This window comes from Emydura macquarii, unplaced genomic scaffold (assembly GCF_026122565.2).
Source record: "Emydura macquarii macquarii isolate MOO-44397 ecotype Brisbane River unplaced genomic scaffold, CSIRO-AGI_Emac_v2 contig_2924, whole genome shotgun sequence".
Lineage (NCBI taxonomy): Eukaryota > Metazoa > Chordata > Testudines > Chelidae > Emydura > Emydura macquarii.
This window is the reverse complement of record NW_027133061.1, coordinates 120,297-140,162: the sequence shown is the minus strand read 5'-3', so window position 1 is coordinate 140,162 and position 19,866 is coordinate 120,297. Positions and strand designations below refer to the sequence as shown.

At 61.8% G+C, this 19,866-nt stretch overlaps 1 protein-coding gene across 1 annotated transcript in view; it reads right to left on the bottom strand.

The window, feature by feature from the left end:
* Positions 1 to 3,796: 3,796 nt before the first annotated feature.
* KIRREL1 (kirre like nephrin family adhesion molecule 1) overlaps positions 3,797 to 19,866 on the bottom strand; it is a 71,800-nt gene continuing 55,730 nt past the window's right edge. Inside the window, exons 2-15 of the mRNA XM_067569431.1 lie at positions 19,508 to 19,657; positions 17,774 to 17,923; positions 13,977 to 14,134; positions 12,927 to 13,077; positions 11,403 to 11,508; positions 10,908 to 11,056; positions 10,292 to 10,419; positions 10,012 to 10,138; positions 9,527 to 9,627; positions 6,568 to 6,766; positions 5,918 to 6,025; positions 5,377 to 5,516; positions 4,736 to 4,813; positions 3,797 to 4,270 (exon numbers count right to left, since the gene is read on the bottom strand). Coding sequence (XP_067425532.1) covers positions 3,797 to 4,270; positions 4,736 to 4,813; positions 5,377 to 5,516; positions 5,918 to 6,025; positions 6,568 to 6,766; positions 9,527 to 9,627; positions 10,012 to 10,138; positions 10,292 to 10,419; positions 10,908 to 11,056; positions 11,403 to 11,508; positions 12,927 to 13,077; positions 13,977 to 14,134; positions 17,774 to 17,923; positions 19,508 to 19,657 — 2,219 coding nt within the window. The remainder of the gene's footprint in view (positions 4,271 to 4,735; positions 4,814 to 5,376; positions 5,517 to 5,917; positions 6,026 to 6,567; positions 6,767 to 9,526; positions 9,628 to 10,011; positions 10,139 to 10,291; positions 10,420 to 10,907; positions 11,057 to 11,402; positions 11,509 to 12,926; positions 13,078 to 13,976; positions 14,135 to 17,773; positions 17,924 to 19,507; positions 19,658 to 19,866) is intronic.

Genomic DNA, 19,866 nt, shown 5'->3' with positions numbered 1-19,866 from the left:
GGGGCCTGGGCGTTAGGTCTCCTGGGTTCTTTTCCTTTAAAAAACGAGCGCTAGAAACGTGTTATTAAAGGGGGAAAGAGCTGACGTTCAAAATAACGCGCCTGCTGAACGTGGAGCTTTAAGCGCTGGTCCAGGCGTCAGGTTGTTAGTCGGAGAACCAGGCAGACAAAGAGTCAACTCCCTGCTCTCCCAGCTCCAGTCTGAGCCCGGCACATCACTCAGGCCCCGCTTTTTAAAGGTATTGAGGCATTGTTGGCACCCTGTGCTGCAATGCCTAACTCCTTCAGGAGCTAAATCGTAGAGTCACAGGCGATGAGGGTTGGAAGGGACCTCAGAAGGTACCTAGTCCAGCCCCCTGCTCAAAGCAGGACCAACCCCGACTAAATCATCCCAGCCAGAGCTTTGTCAAGTCACACCTTAACAACTTCTAAGGATGGAGATTCCCCCACCTCCCTAGGTAACCCATTCCAGAGCTTCACCACCCTCGCAGGGAGAAAATCTGTTTCAAAAAGGGTTTAGGCACTTCAGTGCAAAAATCCCATCAATCGTCCATGGGAGTTAGGCTCCTAAGTGCCTAAACCCCGTTTGCAACTGATTTGAGTTCCTAAATCAGTTAGGCAGTTGCAATGCTGAGCGCAGCAACGCCAAAACCCTTTTAAAAATCTGGGTCTGAGTCTCTTTGGGCTCCAGTTCCCCATCCGTACCCAGGAGATAAGAACGGCCATGCCGGGTCAGACCGATGGTCCTTCCAGCCCAGCATCCTGGCTTCTGCCAGTGTCCTTCAGAGGAAACGATAACGGCCCTGCCCTGCTTCACTGGGGTGTTGTGAGGAAAATGACGGTAAAGATTGGGAGGCGCTCAGATACCGTGGGAATGGCGGCTGTAAACGTCCCATAAATAGGGCAGGAAAAGAACAGCCGTGATCAGGAGACATGGTAAAATTGCAAGCTGGCCACACTGAATCCAAAAGATGTTTGAATCAGCGGTGACCTGACCCCACTGTGCTGGGCTCCAGCAGGCCAACAGGTTGCTGTAACCGTTTCTAAGCCCAGCTGCTGATGGACCCATAACCAGCTCTAACCCCGGCTGCCCACAGCTGTGGAAGGTCTGAATGGCTCTGTCATGTAAAGCGGGGCTGTTATCTCTGCTTAGCATCCCGGCTTGAGGCAGGCGGGCAGAGAGGTTTTGTTTATACGCGCATACACAGATCCAGAGCCGGATCTTACAGCTCATGCAAGACCGAGGAACTGCCGCTCTTGTACGACAAACTGTCTCGTAATCTGGTGTGAATCGGCATCGAAATCCACGGGGCTATGCTGATTTGCACCCGCCGCCTGCGGTGAGCTTTGCTTCTCTCCTATGACCAACAAAACACAGGTACAGGCCCCTGTCCGGCACTCCCGCATCCTGCCACCGCGCAGACGGGATCAGGGCCCTGATTTGAGCAAACAAAGCCAACTCTGCACGGTCACAAGGGTCACACGAAAAGATCCAGCAGTGCTATGGCGGCTCAGTGCTGGAACGCGCGGGACCCGGGGCGGGTGCCCCGGAGGTTTACGGCCTGGCCCACGCCGGCAGCTCCTAGGAGGGAATATTTCAGACAGAGCTGGTGGCTTCGCACTCTGCCCAGCCACGCGGGAGATCAGAGCTTGGCTCCTGGGCCGGGCCTGATTGTGGAGAAGACGCAGTTAGGGCAGGACCCAGTATTGCTCAGCAGCGCCCGCTCTGCCTGGCTAGGGAATGGCGCTGAGAGGCTCCAAAACACAGAGCCCCCCCCGCATCCCTTCCAGGAGTGGAGTCCCGCTTGGCCGGGATACTGGGGTAGCGCGAGGGATTCTCCCCACCCCAACAGAACACCAGCACTAGGGAAGCCAGGGGCTCCCATCCTTTCTCCGTGGGCAGCCCTGCAGAGCTTGTATCCTCCGCGGAGGCTGCATCCGCGAATCGGGATCAAACTCGCGACCTTCCGCACTAAAAACGCAGATCTCGATGGCTCCAGTTAAAGGGGCAGGTCCTCCCCCGGCCGCGGGGACGCTCTGTTGGGGTGGCCGCTGACCGGCACGAGGGGGAGACACGAACCTCCAGCTTCCCCCTCCCGGGATCCCCCCCGCCCGTCACACACGTAGCCCCGCCGCTGCCCCTGCCCTCGGCCGGGTGCCGCCGCGATCGCCGGGTCCCAGCAAGCTGCAGTTCAAGGCACAGGAGGTGGCGGAAGAGGCCAGATTCCCACTGGTCCTTTCGGAGAAAATCAACCAACCAACCAACCCCCCTCCCCGTATAAAACAGATCTGTAAAAACCCGACCCAACGGACCCGAAGTGCTAGGGACGGGGAACGGCGCCCGCTCGGCCCTGGACGGGTACGGCAGTGCGGGAGCCAGCGGGGTCCCCTGACCGCCCGCTTTCTTCCTGAAGAGGGACGCTAGGCGGGGGAGGGATCCGAGGAGCCCCGTCGCCCCGAGGGATACTGGACGGGCCGGGGGGTCTGGCTTGTGCTGTCGGGAATGGAAGCGCTTGGGTGGGGCTGACCCCACGCCTCCCATCGCCCCCGAAAGCCCTTGTCAAGGGAGCCCCACTCCTGCGCAAGAGATCAGGCCGGGGGATCCAGCCGCTGGTGGGGCTGACTTTCCTCCTAGGGCCGGCAGCGCCCTCTAGGTCAGGGGTTCTCAACTTCGGGGTCACCGCCCCCGTCCCATATTGCTACGCGGGGCCGGAGGCGTCCCAGCATGGGAAATGGGGTGCTGGTATGGAACAGGGGGTCCCAGGCACAGAACAGGTCAAAAGCCGCTGCTCCAGCTGGTTTTCTGGATTCGTGCCTGGACCTGCAGGCGCTGAGGAGGCTCAGGACCCGGTGGGATCGCAGCCCTTCGACCAGGGCTGGCTGGTCGGCACCTGCAGGGGTAGCCGGCCCGCCAGCCTGACATGCACCACGCCCTCCGCCTGGGCACGGGCAAACCCAGAGCGCAGCGTCCCCTGCCCCCGCTGTGGCACCCGGGGAGCCCCGTCACCGATGCCGGCGAGGGCGCGGCTCTCTGCCGTGGCCGAGCGGCACGGGAGCCCGTCGCAGACCCCAGGGGTCCCACAGCCCCCGGGGGAATGCACAGCCCGGCCTGCTGTCCGCCTAGCCCCCCGTCGCCGCCTGGTCCTTCGCCGCCCCGCGTCAGCGTCAGCTTTAACCCCGGGAGTGAAATTCAGCTCCTGTCCCCGTCTCCCCGCCGAGATCCGAGGCGTGGCAAAGCAATCGGGGCTCCCCAGCAGGACTGGGGGCAGGGCTCCGGCGTCTTGGAGCAGGACGGGGGTGCTGGGGTGGAGATCCAGGCCGTGGGAGGGGATCTCCATCCCTGCAGCTACCAGCACGCCTTAGCTGTCCTCCAGCCCGATGGGAGGACGTCACCGGGCCACGCGTGAGCGGGCTGGGGCGGGCGGTGGCGCGGGAGGAGCCCCCGGCCCCCCACAATCTGTTTTCCTTCCAGTCGGGGTGGGCGCCGGCCCCTCGAGAGGCAGGCTGAAAAGTACCAACGGCGGAAAGGTGACAGATGGAAGCTCAGATACGGGGGGAGGGGAATCAGCCGGATGCCAGGGTCCCCTGAATGCAGGCGGGGCAGGGTGTGTGTGTGTGTGGGGGGGTGCAGTCACCGGGCAGGTTGAGGGTCCTGCTGCTGGGTGAGAGTGAGGGGTTGGAAGGGGGGGGGTTCAGGAAAAGCCCCTGAATATCAGGGGACAGTCACAAAGTACCTGCGACCCGACCCCCACCCTCCCGCCCAGGTCCCCGGTGGGGCCCGTCCCTCCCCGGGCCCCTCAGACGTGAGTCTGCATCCGCTGCTGGAAGCGCTGCCCGTAGTCCGAGTGCTGGGAGGTGTAGGAGAAGCGGGTGGCGCTGGCGTACTTGCCCATGGGGTCGTAGGCGTCGTAGGGGGCGCGGTCCAGGCCGGGCGGGGGGGGCTGGCTGTAGCCCAGGCGGTAGGTGGCGTAGCCGGCGCTGGGCGGGAAGGCGGCGTGGCCACCGTAGTTCTCGTAGGAGAGCTGGCTGGCCGTCTCGCCCGCCCCGGCGCCGGGCGGGGGCCCCGGGGCCGGCTCGGGGGCCCCGTACTCCGAGGCGGGGCCCCGGCTGTAGGTGCTGAGCTGGGCGTAGCCGCTGGCGTGGGAGAGGCGGGAGGAAGGGCGGGTGTCGTAGCGGGCGGGGCCGGGCGGGCGGTAGTCGGGGTAGAGCACGGTGCGGGAGGACGGGCGGTCCTCGTGGGCCCGGACGTTGTAGTAGCCGTTGGTCGGGTCCTGGGAGGGGGAAAGGAGGAGGTCAGGCTCAGGCCGCACCCACGGCGCTCCCGTGGGGCAGGGCAAAGCTCTGTGGGCCTGTGGGATATTCCAGGGGCAGAGGGGGGTAAAGAACCCAGGAGTCCTGGGTCCCCGTCGCTGCTCTAACCACTAGACCCCCACGCCCACCCAGAGCTGAGAAAAGAACCCAGGAGTCCTGGCTCCCACCCCCAGCAGAGACGTGTGTAATCCCGTGTGCATGCACACCCGCACACCCTACGCCGACCTGCACACACGCTCACAACGCCCCCCCGAGCGCACACCCTCACCCAACCTTTCGCACGCTCGCTGGTGCACTCGGGCACCGTGCGCACCAATGCACAATCGCTCCCCTGTACACACCAGGCCACCTTCTCCTGCCCATGCACACCCGCTCGCCCCCGCACCCCGTTGCACACGCAGCGGAGAGGGGGGACGGCGCCGGACCTTGAGTTCGTACTCCTCCCGCGTGTCGATGGTGTCACAGCGCAGGTCCTGCTTCAGGTCCACGTCGTCCTTGAACGACTGCCGAGGGAGAAGGGAATGGGTCGTGTCAGCTCCTCCCGCCGGGCTCTGCCTGAGCCTGCCGGCCGCTTGGCCCCCCCAGCCCCTCCCAACCCCATCTGCAACGGGGGAGGGAACCAAGCCGGCCGTGGCTCCTCCCCACACCCTGGGGGCGCTGAAATAACCAGCTGGGAATGGGACCCAGGAGTCCGGGCTCCCTGTTCTAATCACGCCCTGTGCAGGTCGGTGGAGGACCCAGGAGTCCAAGCCGCGTACCCTGGGTCGGCAGCACCAGGGATGGAACCTGGGACCTTGGGAGCTTAAAGCTACGGCCTGAGCTAACGGAGAGAACAGGTAGCAGCCTTGTCGCCTCCTGTGGGCGGCCCCACACCCAGGAGTCCTGGCTCCCAGCCACCGTCCACCCCACTCTAACCACTAGCCTGCGCTCTCCGTCCCAGCGCCATGCACAGAACCCAGGAGTCCTGGCTCCCGGCCCCCAGCCCACCTTTGCCCTCCCGCTGGCTCATTCCGGGGGCCCTGGGGTGTGCGGGGGGAGACCCCGGGGGGTGGCGGGGGCCGCTCACCGAGTAGATGGCCTTCATGACGCGGGTGGCCGTGGAGACGCTGGCCGTGTCCTCCTCGCGGTCCGCGTGCAGCGTCAGGGGCTCCCGGTTCACCGTCTCCACCTTGATGTCCAGCTTGCGCAGGGTCACGTCCTTGCGGCCTGTGGCGGGGCAGACACGCGGATGGGCGGAGGGACGGACGGACGGAGCGCTCTACCAGCCGCGCCGTGGGCCTCTCCAACCTGGAACCACCCTTCGCCCTGGAGTGCAGGACCTGGCCTTCCTCCCGGGCGGCCCCACCAGCCACCAGTCCCCCCCGCTGAGCCGGGGGACCCCATGGGCTCAGAGGAAGCACCCCCCCACCGGCAGCAGGGCTCCCCCCGGCACCTGCCTGCACCCAGCGCAAAGGAGCCGGGTCGCTCCCGTGGCCCGCTGATGGCGCCTGTCCCTTGCGTGACTGGTACCCGCCGGTCCCCTCCCCGCCCCTGCCCGCTGCCGGGCTGAGCTGAAGGGGGTTCCCGGGAAACACCCCGCCGCCCGCCCGACCTTCCCCCGCACTCACTTCCTTTGCGGCGCCTGTAGAGGACGCAGACCAGGGCGACGAGGAAGAAGATGAGGAGGATGCTGGCTCCGATGGTGGCTCCGGCGATGATGCCCACGGGCAGGACCTCTGCAAGGGGGAGGACGGGGGCGCGTTCGCTGTGGGAGCCCGGCCGCGCACACACACACCGGGCCACTGCCCACGTCCTGCCTGTCCCTCCCCAGCCCGTCCATCCTCCCCCCTTCGCCCCCGCCGGCCCCGAGACGACGCGGGATCCTCCCCCAGGCTGGGGGGTCTGAGGGGGAGGCCCGGCAGCAGAGGGGGCTGGCGGTGCCCATGCTGCGATGTCTGTCCCTCCTGGCTCCGGTCCCACGGGGCTGGGTTCCAAGGGAGGGGAGGGCTCCCTGTGGCCCTTAGTGATTGTGACAGAGTCACTGCACACCCCACAAGCTCAGTGTCCCCAGAGGGGGAGACTGAGGCACACAGCAGGGGAGGGAGCTGCCCACCATCGGTGGCAGAGAACCGAGGAACTCACCAATCAAGCCTCTGGCTCTAACCACTAGACTCCACACCCCTTCCCAGAGCTGGGAGTAGAATCCAGGCAACATTTCCTCCCTCTAGCCCTGTCCCTGCCGTGCCTGCGTCACCCCCTCCCACCCCCTGCCCCGTACCTTTCTCCTCCAGCTGGATGATGGCCGTTCCCGGCCCAAAGCTGTTCCAGGCCGTGCAGTTGTAGCGCGTCTGGAAATCGGCCTCCATCACGTTGTTGATGGTCAGGGTGGAGAGGACGCCGCTGCCCATGTTGGTTCGCTCCACCGTGTAGCGCTCCAGCGTGCCGGTTTCCAGGATGTTCTCCTTCCAGGCCCAGGCCTATGGCCAGGTGGGGCGCGGAAAAGGGAGACAGGCCCGGTCAGCGCCTGGCCAATCACCCCTCCTCCAAGCCCCAGAGAACCCCGGCATCCGGGCCAAACCCCAGCTAGGTAACGACAGCCCACCAGCCCCTTGTGATTCCACTTGGAAACAGCAGTCCCCGTCCCGTCCCATCTCAAACCGAACGGGCGTACGGCAGGGCCCGGCGGGGTCCTCCGCTCAGCCGTGACCTGCGACCTGCGCATGCAGCAGGGAGCAGCGGGGCTGCGTCAGGAGCAGGGTGGGTAGGTAGGTGGGTGTGTATGGGACAGACAGACAGACAGGAGACAGGCAGGTGAGACAGGAGCGGAGACAAAGGCATGCGAGCGGGTGGAAGAGGCAGAGAACGGATAGTGACGGAAGCGATGCAGGCAGAACAAACAGCGACGTGCGAGCAATGTCAATGCTGCAAAGCGCCAGGAAAAAACCAGAGCAGGGAACACCACAGTGCAGCCCCCCCGGGGGGGTTCGTTCAGCCCCGCTGCTCGTCACGGGGCCACGGCGTAATAAACATTTAACACCACCAGCCATCACCCGGGCCATTAGACATTGCCCAGGAAAAGCAGGACCAGATTGGGCCCGGGGTGCAGCCACGTCCACCTGAAGAGGCCACATTTAAGCCTTCCCCGACGCTGGGTTTAGTTTTCAATCGAGCGGCTTTCATGCTGCGGGGAGGAGGTGGTTGGTTTTTTGAAAAGAGATGCTGCTGGTCAGGGCCTGTCCTGCATGCCACGCTGCAGCCGCACGGCAAGTCAAGTAACGGGGACACCACGAGGGGCAGCGCTCCTGCCAGAACCGAGCAGGGCGTCGCGTTAGGCTGCTGATGGCTACGTATCCTGGCTGCTCTGTGTAAATTGCAGCTCCTTAGTTTCCTCAATCACGGCATCCCGGCTCTCTCTAGAATCCAAAGCAGCAGCTCGGATCTGTGATGATGAGTCACTAAAGCCATCATATCCCCTTCCCCCCACTGGAGATCTGGCTGGGTCATCAATAGTACTGACAAATTCGTCAATGCCCCATCCCAAGGCAAAGCCCAGGGCAGCACACTGGCCTTTAAAGATGATGCAGGACGGGGAGGGGGAAGAAATGCAGCCAGCTTGCTTTGATGTGCAGAGTGCAATTAAACCATAAAAGCAGCTGGGGAGGGGAAAAGCTTGTTTGCTGGCAGTATGGGGGGGAAGGTATTCAGGGAAATGCATGCACCAACTCCAAATGTCCGACTCTGTCTGCATCCCACTACCCCTCCGTTCCGGCCTCATTCAATCCTCCTTTTTTCCCAGCCTCCCCTTCCTTCTCCAGTGCAGTCATCACAGCCCCCCTCTCCGCATGTACCTAGAACGGGACGCAAAATTTTTGACCAAACAGAAACGCGGTTTGGAGACAATCGAAATATTGCCCGGGGACCTGCCCATTCCAACCTGTCCGACAAATCGTTTCCACTGTCTCATTTCAATAATGTCAAAACGTTTCGTTTCGAATTCACTCCTTCGCTTCGTTTTATTTTATGGTCAAATGTTCATTTTAATCGTGTATTATGTTTCGATACAGTAGAACCCCAGTTTTAGGTACATCAGCCTTATGAAGAACCATCTGCCGGCTACTGAAGGTGACTTCAACCCATCCGCTAACGTTCGAGCGTTTCAAGGTGTGAAAAGTCAGAGATTCAGCAGGCCCTGAGAGATGCAGTTTTCTCAAAGAAAGAAAAATCAGGTACACTGAATCCTTTTGTTACCATTTGCTATGTACATGATCAGTGCACAATTAATACATTGACGTGCTCTGCATTTACCTACATTTTAAGATGTTCAATTTTATGAACTTTTCGACGTTATGAATTCCTCAAACCCCAACCAGCTCATTAAGCAGGGGTTCTACTGGATTATATCTATTATTGTCTGTAACAGATACCGAGTTCAGTATTTTAATATGATATGGACGTTGAAAAGCATCGACATTCCTGGAACACAACATTTTTGCCTGATCAAAACCAAAACGTCTCAGTGCTTTTGAACGGAAACGCTGTGGAATTTTCGTTCTGTGCCAGATTTCGAAATTGCAGCTTTTCGTTACAATTCAGGACAAAAATTATCTGGGGGGAGGGGCAGAATTGCCGAATTTCCCACGGAACAAAACTTCCGTTTTCCAGCCAGCTCTCACGTCCCGGCGGCCAGCGCGACCCTCTGTCTCCCTCGAGTGGCTGGAGGGTATAGAGTGGTCTCTGAACCCGCCGATGGCTCCCACCTGACCCAGGATCTCAACGGGTGGGGACTCAGGCTTACGGATCCACAGACTCTGGCTCCAGATCAGTGCCGTGCCGAGAGCCTCCAGCACCCGGAGACCAAGCCTACGTTTGCGCCTCCCCAAGCCTCACGCCTCCTCTCCCCACACGCAGGGCAGGAGGGGTCCCGGTGCCACCCCGCAGCTGCCCTGGGGAGAGGGGGTTTGTACCTGCGGGGGCGGGGGAAGTGTGAGGCTTGGGGGGGGGTCACAAATGCAGGCTTGGCTCTGCCCCCCCGCCCCCCACTTACCCACCACGCGCTGCCCGCCTCTCCCGCTGCAGCCCTGCAGCCTGGCGCTGGCTCAGACGGGGTGGCCCATGGGGTGTGGAGAAGCACAAGTGCCGTGGTGCTGAGGGCATGGGTGGGGAGGTGTGTTAGCTAGAGGGTCCCGGTTGTCCTCCTTCCCGCCCCGCGGGGAAAGCCGCTCTGGGAGAGCACTCACTATGCGGTCGGGGGGCGGCGTGCTCCCGATGAAACACTCCACTTTCCCACGGTCGCCGCGCACCGCGTACTGCACGGCCTCGCTTGAGATGATCGGGGGGCCTGTGGGGGGTAGAGGGGAGAGAAATAGCAGCTTAAAACGGGAACTGTCAGCCAGAGACTGCCCGGGGCAGGGCGGGCACCACATGGCTGCAGAGCATCCCCACAGGCGCGTTAGTTTCCGCATCACGGGATGACGAGGGGGAGCTGCAGCAGGCCGGGGCGAGGAGACGGGCTGCCCCGCTGTGGGGTTCTGGGAGACAAGGAGTCCCATGCATGGGGCACGGTGCCCTGGGTATCAAGCCGTGGGTATAAATACTGGGTCCTGTGCCAGGGGGACCGAGCCATGGGTATTAATACTGGGGTACGGTGCCTGGGGGATCAAGTCAGGGGTGTAATACTGGGGTGCAGCCTGGCCCCCCAGTGCCGCGGGGCAGAGGGACTCACCATTGACGAAGAGGGTGACCTCCCGCTCGCCCACGCCGATCCTGGGCACGATGGCTTTGCAGACGTACTGCCCCGCGTCGACCTGCGTCACCGACTTCAGGTACAGCTGGTTGCTGTTGCTCAGGACCTGGGCGAAGACAAAGGGCAGCACGTGGGCGGGGGCCGCGTGTGCCGGTGGACGGAGACCCCCCTTCGTCGGCGGAGCCGCCTCCTGTGGCCCCGGGGACGCACCAGGCCCTGAGCCGTGGCCCGGGGGGGGGGCTCTGGGAAGGGCACGTACCATGTTGGATTCCTTTTTGGTCCAGGTGAGGGTCAGCGGGGGGTTGCCGGCCCACACGCAGGTCAGCGTCACGTCCGAGCCCATGTCGGTGGTCACGGGCTTGGGGTCCACCACGATCCGCGGGGCGACTGCAAGAGAGGAGAGCGGCGGTGGCGCGGGGCCCTGGACGCGTGCGTCCCCGGTGCCTGGGTATGGTGTGTGTCTGGGGATGCGTCCATGTGTCCCCGGGTGTGTGTCCCCGGGTGTGTGTGTCCCTGTGTGTGCGTGTCCCCGGGTGTGTGTCCCCATGTGCGTGTGTCCCCGTGTGTGCATGTCCTCGTGTGCGCGTGTCCCCGGGTGTGCACCAGCATGTGCCCCAGCAGGCAGCAGGGGCGGGCTGTGCCCGTGGCGCTAACGGTCCTGCGTTCGAGTCCCGCAGCTGGCCGGTTTGCCTGTGTGCCCGGGGCCAGGCCTGGCGTTCAGGGGACACGACACTAGGCCAGCAAGAGCCCCAGGCTCTGCCTGTGTCCGGCAGCCTCCCGGCAGCACCCCCCCTTTTCCTAGCCACCGCAGCGCAGCCACGTCTCATCTCGGCCACGGCCACGCACCGGGACGCCTGGCGCCCCGTGACACTCACAGTGCACGTCCACCAGCGTGCTGACGTTGGTGCTCCCCACGTCGTTGTGCACCTCGCACGAGACGGGCTCCGTGAAGAAGGAATAATCCACCTGCGTCTCGTACTTGCTGTCCTTGGCTTCCTCGATGATCACGCCCCCTTTGGCCCACCTGGGGGATGGGAGGGGAGGGCAGACAGTGAGAGGCTCCTCCCCCTGGGGGGAAGGGAGGGCAGACGCAGCCACAGGCTCCTCCCCCTGGGGGGGAAGGGAGGGCAGACCCAGCGAGAGGCTCCTCCCCCCAGGAAGGTGGAGGCTCAGTGGGTTGATACTGGTCTGTGGAGTTGTTTAACCCATCAGTGAATGGTTCGAATCCACCTGAGGGGAGGGCAGAGGGTGAACGTGTCAAGGGCCAAAGCCAAATGCAATGGGGCTAGCGGGAACCCGGATTCCCGAGTGGGCTGGCCCGGGGCTTCCCCGTTAACTGCATCCCAGCCGGTCCCAGCCGGGCCCCTCACCTGTAGCCTTTGATCTCAGGGTTGGCGGTCGCCACGCAGGTGAACACGACCCTCTCGCCTTCCTGCACTGTCTGGGGCTGGATGGACAGAGTGACCGTGGGGGGATCTGCCAGGGAGAGACAGAGACAGCTGTTGCTGGCATGCCACACAGGAAAGAAACTGAGGCAGGGACAGAAAAGGCCCCAGCGCAGAGCTCTCCTCCCTATAGGACCAGATGGGGGCCTCACTCTTCACACTCCCAACGCCTCCAGACCCCGAAACGAGGCGCGGGTTTTCTAGCGGCAAGGACAATTCACGCCAGGGGCAGGTCCCTGAGCGACAGGGCGGCTTCTCCGTGGACAGGGGAGTCTTTAAAACAGCGCTGGGCATCTCTGTCTAACGGCCAGGCCCTCGCTCAGCCAGACACCGGGCTGGGTCCGGGAATCCCTGGACACGCTCCTCCAGCTGGTTCCCACGGTCCTAGCCTCCATCCCGCTGGCCCCAGGAACCTGCAGGCGGGGGTCGCGGGTCCCACCTAAACCGTCCGTGCAGGGGGGCGAGGCAAAAAACCCACCGTCCCAGCAGCGTCTGGGGTCCTGGGAGAGCTGCGGTTCCACACAGCAGCCACTGGGTGTCAGTGGCGGGCTGCACAGACAGCTGGGCGAGCCTTCGCGGGAACTCGGGCCGGGTCAGCGCCAGCCCCGCTCCGGGGGGGGGGGAGGCAGCGCGAGGGACTGGCCCCAGCTCACCCAGCAGATCAGTGGCAGTCCTGGAGACACCCCCCCCCACCCTCCATCTCCTGAGCCCCCGTCCTAGGCTCCACCCACTAGGCCCCGCTCCTTTCCACGCCGGGACGGCCCGTCTGGCCCTGGGCTAGGCATGCACAGGTGCAGCGTCTCTGCCCCACGTGAGCCAGGGCAGATTCCACACCTAGGACGACCTGAGCGCCTCCTGCCGCCCTGAGGCCGGGCACAGCCCAGGTGGTGACAGCGCCAGCTTCCCTGCCCGCCCCGTGCCACGGGAACAGCCGCCGGCGTGCAGGGACGGGGCAGTCTGGCCCCGACAGGTAGATCGAGGCTCCCGGGTTTGGAAATTAGGGCGACACCAACCCACGTAGCCCTTAGAATATGGCACAGCAATTATCTGTCCATCCTGATACACGCCCCTCTCCAGCCGTCCATCCCCAGACACCCCCTCTGTCTATCTATCCATCCCTCCCCCCACACACCCATCTATCCATCCCCTTATACCCCATCATCTATCTATCTATCTACACACCCATCGATCGATCTATCCCCTACACACCCTTCTATCTATGAACCAAACACTGGATGTGAGCAGCGCCCTGGGATGGTTTCCTTGCCCAGTGCAGACACAGCGTCCTGCCAGCCTGCCCCTCGCCCGGCCCTCTGCACCCGTGGGTGTAAGTGGCAGTGCTCTGCACCCGCGGGGCCCTGGGGTGACTGAGGGGGGGGGGTAGGGAATCAGGCCCCGTTGCCCATTGCTCCTGCCCGTGCCAGGCAGCGGGGCAGGCTCTGGACTCACGGTGCACGTTCAGCTTGACGGAGGTCTCCTTGCCGGCCGGGATGGCGTCGTTCGTGCTCCGGCAGACGAAGACCCGCCCGATGTCCAGGTCCGTGGGGTTGATCAGGAGCTGGCTGACCGTGGTTTCTCGCTTGCCGTCCACTAACACTTCCTGCCCCCAGGAAGAAAAGGAGATCAGTCCACGGGGCTGGTGGAATTGGAGCACTTGGTGCTTTCGCTTCCTACTGCCCCGGTGGAGAAACTGAGATGGCGAGGGACATACACAAAATCCCACATCATGGCAGTGTCAGAGCCAGGCACAGAGTCCACAAGCCCCCTGCTCTCACCAGACTCTGCTCCACCCCAGGCCTGGGAGAAGTAGGATTCCTCATTTCCGTTTCCCGGCTCTAACCACTAGATCCCATTCCCACCCAGAGCTGGGAATAGACCCCAGGAGTCTATTGGCGATCACTGCTCTAACCACTAGACCTCACTCCTCTCCCAACGCTGGGGAGAGAACCCAGGAGTCCTGCGGTAACCGCTAGACTGTTCTCCCTCACTGGAAAAAACCACCCCGAACTCTGATGATGCAGTTGCTGGGGACACTCTGGGGTTCGGGGAGGTGCTGGCGAGCGCCGACGCTGCAGTTCACGGTTTCCAAATGCGCCCGGCACGGCACAGCCCGCCCTGCCCGTGACGTGCCCATTGAAAGCCCAGCGAACCATGGCTAAGGAGGGCCAACGGCTAACGAGGATCGACGGGGATGGGGGGTCATTGTTGGCTCTCCTGGGCTGGACTGAGGCTGCCCAAACTCGTTTCATGCATGTGGGAGAAAAGGAGCCCCGGATTCTGAGCAGTGCAGGCTAGGCCTGCAGGCGGGTCGGACGGCTGTACCCTGGAGGGCCGGCTCTCATGTGTCCTTCCCGCAGGGTTCTCACATGGAGCCGGCCACGCCTATCCGCCTCCCCATGCCACGGGCATTCCCAGAACGGAGGAGGAGGGATCTGCCTGGCTTCTCTCCCCACCCTCTCCATGGTCGTGCTCAAAGGCGGGGCGGGCCAGGATCGGTACCGTGCTGGTGCTGGCTCCCTCCTGCTGCAGCCCGTCCCGGAACCAGACGATGACGGCGGCCGGCTTGGCGCTGCGCGCCCGGCAGGTCAGGTTGTACGGCGTGCCCGCCCGCAGCAGGATCTCGGGGGCGCCGTCGATCACGGGGTCTTCCGGGGGAACTGGGAGCAGAGGAGAGAGAGGCAGGCCAGGGCTGGATTGGCTCAGATCCAGGGACGCGGCGGGGCCTTCGGTACACCCCCTGCTCTGGCGGACCCATTCCCCCCTTCGGCCTCCCCGCACACACCACAGCCCCCTGGGCAGCGGGGGAGACGTCAAGGACCGGACGAAGTGGGGGGAGACGCTCATCGGGCACCATGAGAGATGTGGGGAAAACGGGGGCCGACCTGCTGTGCCACCGGGTGCAGTCTACACCATCCAGGCCATCTCTGAGCTGAGCCCTGCTCCATCCAGCCCAGCGTCTGCACCCACTGCTCCAGCCAGCCCAGCACGCTGACTTCGGCACTTGTCAACCCCAGGTGCTTCAGAACGCTCCCACAATGCATCTGTCTGACCGGGCAGGTGACGCAGGGCCAGGGACTCACTCCTGACACCCCCGGCTACGGTGACCCGAGCTCCGGCCACCCTTTTATTAGAACCTGAAAACCTGCACAGGTTACAAACGGGCCGAGATTGACCCGGCCCCTTAGAGAAAGCTCCAGTTCTGGCGCTGGTCTGGGCAGGGGCGGGACACATCCCGGTAATAAAGCTGGGTGGGAAACGGTTTGCCCATCCCATACGAATTTTCGAGATTTAACATTTTTTCCCCAGGCTCAAATGGGGATAAAAGTTGAAATGTTTTGTGAACTGAAAATCTGAGGGGAAAAAATTGGTTTGGGTCAATCCGGACCCTTCGTGTTGGTTGTTCTGAAACGTTTCATATCAGTGACAACTTCCACCCTTTGCTGCTTCTTTTTTTTTAGAATAAATTAAGTTACATTTTGAACTGGAAAGTCACGTTGAACTGAGAAACCAAAACTTTTCATCTGAAAAACGTTGACAATTCCGAAACCCTTTTTTTTTCCAAGCCGGGACATTTGTTGAAACCAAACCTTTCCCGCCAGCCATTTCAGTTTTGACGATGGCTGCAAAAAAATACCCCGTTTTGCCAAAAAATTCCTGCCCAGCTGTAACCCACATCTTCAGCTGTCTCTGCCAGACATGGAGACAGGATGACAGGATGCTATCGAATAAGTGGTTACATGCGCTATTCTGTTAGATGAAATATGCAGAGAGCTGTGTATAATGAGGGCTTTATGTAACATGCTTAGGAGCGCTGTCTTGGACCTGCAGATCTTTCTGCGGGGAAAGGAGTTTTAAGGAAAGCGCCACCAAGTTGTGCTCTACAGATTTTTGGGTGGCTCTTTTAACCAGCCCACGTCTTAATGAATCCAGGCTCCATAATACTGAAAAATTGATGATGCTCCAATAAAGGGAAACTGATTAGCAGCACAAAAAAGACACAGGCCTGCTTCCAGGCGCTTTGTAAGCGACATCGTGGTTTGACAGCTGATTGTCAACTGGGAAGATGAGATGGAGAAGCTGCTCTCTTTGTATTAATCCGCTTTGTGATTGATACCTACAGCCCCATTACTGATTTATTAGGGTTTAATTTAAAAATCAAAATAGAAGAAGAAGAAGAAGGGCTTGTTTGGCGGTAAGAACAAAACCTTAAGAGAAGGAAACTGGGACGCCAGGAAAAGATCTTTGCTCCCAACCTTCCGTCGTTAAAACGTGAAGCAAGCGGGGAGGCGGGGGGGAGCTGTCAAATGCCCCTTCCTTCGTGGCAGTGACAGTTTATGGCTTTCTTCTCCCAGGAGTGAGCTATGAAAGTTCTGGGATCCGCGGCGGGCGGGGTGGGGAGGACGGGGCACTGGCTGGGAAGACAATGCGTTCGCAGGTAGGCTGGAATTTTTCTGACACGCAGGCAGGGAGCGAGCGGGGAGATGGATGTGTTGGAAAGGCCGCCGTTGTTTTCAAAGTGCCCCAGGGAGTTCTCTGTAGTTATGCAAATGCATAATGGGTATCTGGAGGAGTGAGTGCCTGGCCTGCAGGGGAGGGAAGGAGGAGCTGGGCCGAGAAGGATGCTCTCACCAGCAAGGAAGGGGCTTGCTCTCCGTCTCTGCTCCTCGCACACACCCAGGTACCCGGGCATCCCCACCCCAGCCGCCTCGCTCTAGACCCCGCGATGAGGCCCTCTCCTCTGACTCCTGCGCTCTTGCGTAGAGGCGGCTTTGGCCCCGGCGCCGGCCCGGACAGGGCGCTGCCCCGGATTTAATCATCCCGTCACCTAGCCCTGCCCATCAGTCCAGAACCATAGTGGGTCCAGGGCCCCCCAGTGCCACGGACTGCATGGGCTTCCAACCCCTGGGGCTTCGGAGCCCGCCCCTTGTGTGGCTGACTGGGCAGCAGGGCCACAGGGTGGGCCCGGGGAGGGAAGATTTCTTCCTAACCCCCCCTCGCATCAGCTGATCTCAGCCCCTGTCCGATTCTCCCAGCCTGTCTCCACCTGCCCTGGCTGTCCCCGAGCACGTCCCTCGGCCCCTTTGCACAGCGTCCCCGCTCAGCCCCTCTTGGAGCTTGGCTCGGGGGGGCAGAGGGGGCCGAGAGCCTGCAGCTAGCCTGACACACCACCAGTGAATTGTCCCAGCAGCCGAGGAGAGATGGGACTGGGCCGGCCCCGAGGGAGGCTACGGGACCCCTGTGGTTCCCTCTGGCTCCCAGCCTGAACGGCTCAGCCTCACCCCCTCGCCTGGATTAACTGAGGCGGGAAGGGAGCCGTGGCTCATCCCGCTGCCCCCCGCGCACGGAGCCGGGAAGGAGCGTGTGTGGCGCAGCGGGCAGCTCCGAGTCCTGCAGACCTGTCCCCCTCTCTTAACCCCGCACCCGTCGCTCCCGAGGCACCGGGCGGTGGGACACCCGCCCCGGGACGCGAGCGAGTGGGACGCAATCTGCCATCGCAGCTGCACGTTCGGCAAGCCAGCGGCATCTCCCTCTCTCATCTGATCTCCCTTCTTCAGAATAAGAATTTCAATGCAAGAGAAGGAGAGGGAAAAAAACCCAACCCAGCCCCAAACTCCATTCATGCAACATTTCGGTTGCGGCTTTTTTACAAGGCACAAAAGTCGGGGAAATCAAAGTTACGGCACCCGCAGCTGCCGTAACTCAGCCGCGGCGTGCATATAGATGAAGGCATTAAAGAGAGCAGCACATCCAGGGCGCCGCAAGAGCCGGGGGGAGGCGGGCGCGGGAGGCGGCTGCAGGAGCAGCATTCCCGACTGCCTGCCGAGCGGCGCCCCCGCCACCCAGCGCTCGGCATTTCCTTTTCCAGCGAGCTGGTTTTGGAAGCTGGAGGGCAGCAGGGAGATCAGGGTCACCGGGCAGGAGCCTCGGCAGGACAGAAAACGGGATCCTCTCCTCCCCGTCTGGCCCAGGTCTCCTCTGGGGGAAGCAGCCAGGAGTTGGGTCTGTTGCGTGGGTGTCCCGAGTGGAAAATGAGCCGGAGCAGGATTCGGAGGCGCCCTCCTCTCTGGGTCAGGGTCCCAGCATGGCACTAGGGGGAACCACGGGCTCGAGGAGGAGGGTGCCCTGCACCGAGTCACCCTCCTGCCGCAGAACCAACTCCGATCCCACCCCGGCGAGCCACTGTGCAACCCGACAAGAACCGGAGAGCCTAGTCCAAAGCCCTGCCGCGGGGAGAGGGGAAGGGGGGCTGGGGGAGCCGCGCGGGGAAGCCGCCGGGGGAGCAGTAGGCCCCTTACTCAGGACGGTGAGCTTGGCCCGTCGGGAGCGCAGCGCTGCTTCCGTGGCCTGGCACTCGTACAAGGCGTCATCCGAGAGCTCGGCGCCCGTGATCTCCAGGTTGTACTGGCCGGAGTCCGCCGTGCCGATGATCCGGTAGCGCGGCCAGGCTGCGGAAAGAGACAGGAGAGAGGGTGAGGCACTGGGACACCAGAGGGGCACCCCTGGCGCAGTCGACACCCGGTATGTGGAGACCGAAGGGACTTGGCACCGGTAGGAGGCTCTAGAAAAGGGCTGAGGGATGATCCCCTGAGATCCCAAATCCCTTTCCGGCTGTGAACTACGACGTACAAGCGACGTCCTGAATCACTGCAGCCGCCTCTGGGGTGGAGCGTGGCAGCGGCTTAACAAGCCACTCAGCAACACTGCACAGGGATTGCTCACCCAGCACCGAAATGCAACCACCTCTGGGGTGGAGCATGGCAGCTGTTTAACAGCCAGCCAGCTGTGCTACATGGGAATCATCCACCAAGCACTGAAATGCAACCACCTCTAGGGTGGGGCATGGCAGTTGCTTAACAGCAACGCTGCACAACGGTATAAGACAGCAAGGGGGAAACTGAAATCACAGCAGGAGCTGAACATCATTGCCAGACTTGGAATAAGCCCAGGACAAGAATTCACATGAAAGGTGCTGTGGGATCTGAAATGAAGACCCAGGCGTGTAAGAAAGGCTGGGTCAGGGCAGGGGCCCATCTAACCCGGTATCTTGTCTCCAACTGCTGCTTGAGCGGAAGGTGTAAGAACCCCGCCTAGCGGGAGCAGTGTGGCTGAGTGGCTAGAGGACTAGATGGGGACTCAGGAGATCTGGCTTCTGCTCCCAGTTCTGCCACTGGCCTGCTGGGTGTCCTTGGGCAAGTCCCGTCCCTTCTCTGTGCCTCAGTTTCCCCATCAGTACAACAGGGATCATGACACTGAGCTCCTTTGTAAAGCGCTTTGAGATCCGCTGATGAGCTGTTACCAATTCTGGAAGAACTCGCTCAGAACAGGGGAATTCTTTCCTAATAGCAGGTAGCTAGTGGCCTATGGAAAGCTGCTTGTCTTATTATCTGCATAAACCCTGCATCCTGCTAACCTCCAGGACCCCATAACATCTTGTGGCGGTCAGTTCCACAGGACAAGTTTGTCCTGTGATTAAAAAGAGGCGGCTCCTCCATGGCTAATAAAAACCATGGGACATGGAAGAGGATTCACAGCGTAGGCCCAGTTAATCCCTGGTGTTACTCTATGGAAACCGATGGAGCTACACCCGGGATTCATTCCATCCCGCTTTCCAGCCTCTTCCCCTCTCTCCATCTCCTTCCGCAGGCGGCACTGGTGTCCCAGCTAATGGCACTCTGCTCCCCCCAGAAGGTGCGGGACTGGGGCAGACGAGAGCGAAGGAGGGAATGCAACGAAAAGACGGGGCAGGAGGAACAGGCGAGCGAGGGAGGGAGGAGACGTAGGCCCGCTGCATAGTCACAGACACTCCGGGCCCATTTACTCCAGTGACATTAACACACGGGGAGCCAGCAGCCCGGCCCACCCAGGATCCCCCATTCCAGCCTGGCGGGAGACGGGCAGCGGGTGACTCTGGCCCCGTCGCCAATGCGTGGGCTACGCTCCAGCGGCGTGGGGCGAAAAGGAATGGCCAGGGAAACGATAGATCAGTCTCTAGCGCCTGCTGCTCCCTGCCCCGGCCGGAGCATCGGTACCTTTCAGACCCTGCCCCATGCCCAGCGCCAGGCCGTCTTTGGTCCATTGCACGATCCCGGAGTAGTTCAGTACCACGCAGGAGAGCACGAGCCTCTGCCCGGCCACCACGGTCTGATCCTCCGGCTCCTCGCTGAACCGGGTCTGGACAACTGTGAAGGGAGAGAGGATGAGCGTTAGCACCCCGGGACGAGTGTCTCTGTGCCTCAGTTTCCCCATCTGTAGAATAGGGATAATGACAAACAACTGCCCAGAACAGGCGAATTCTTTCCTAATAGCCGGTAGCTAGTGGCCTATGGAAAGTTGCTCATCGTATTATCTGCATAAACCCTGAATCCTGCTAACCGCCAGGACCCCATAA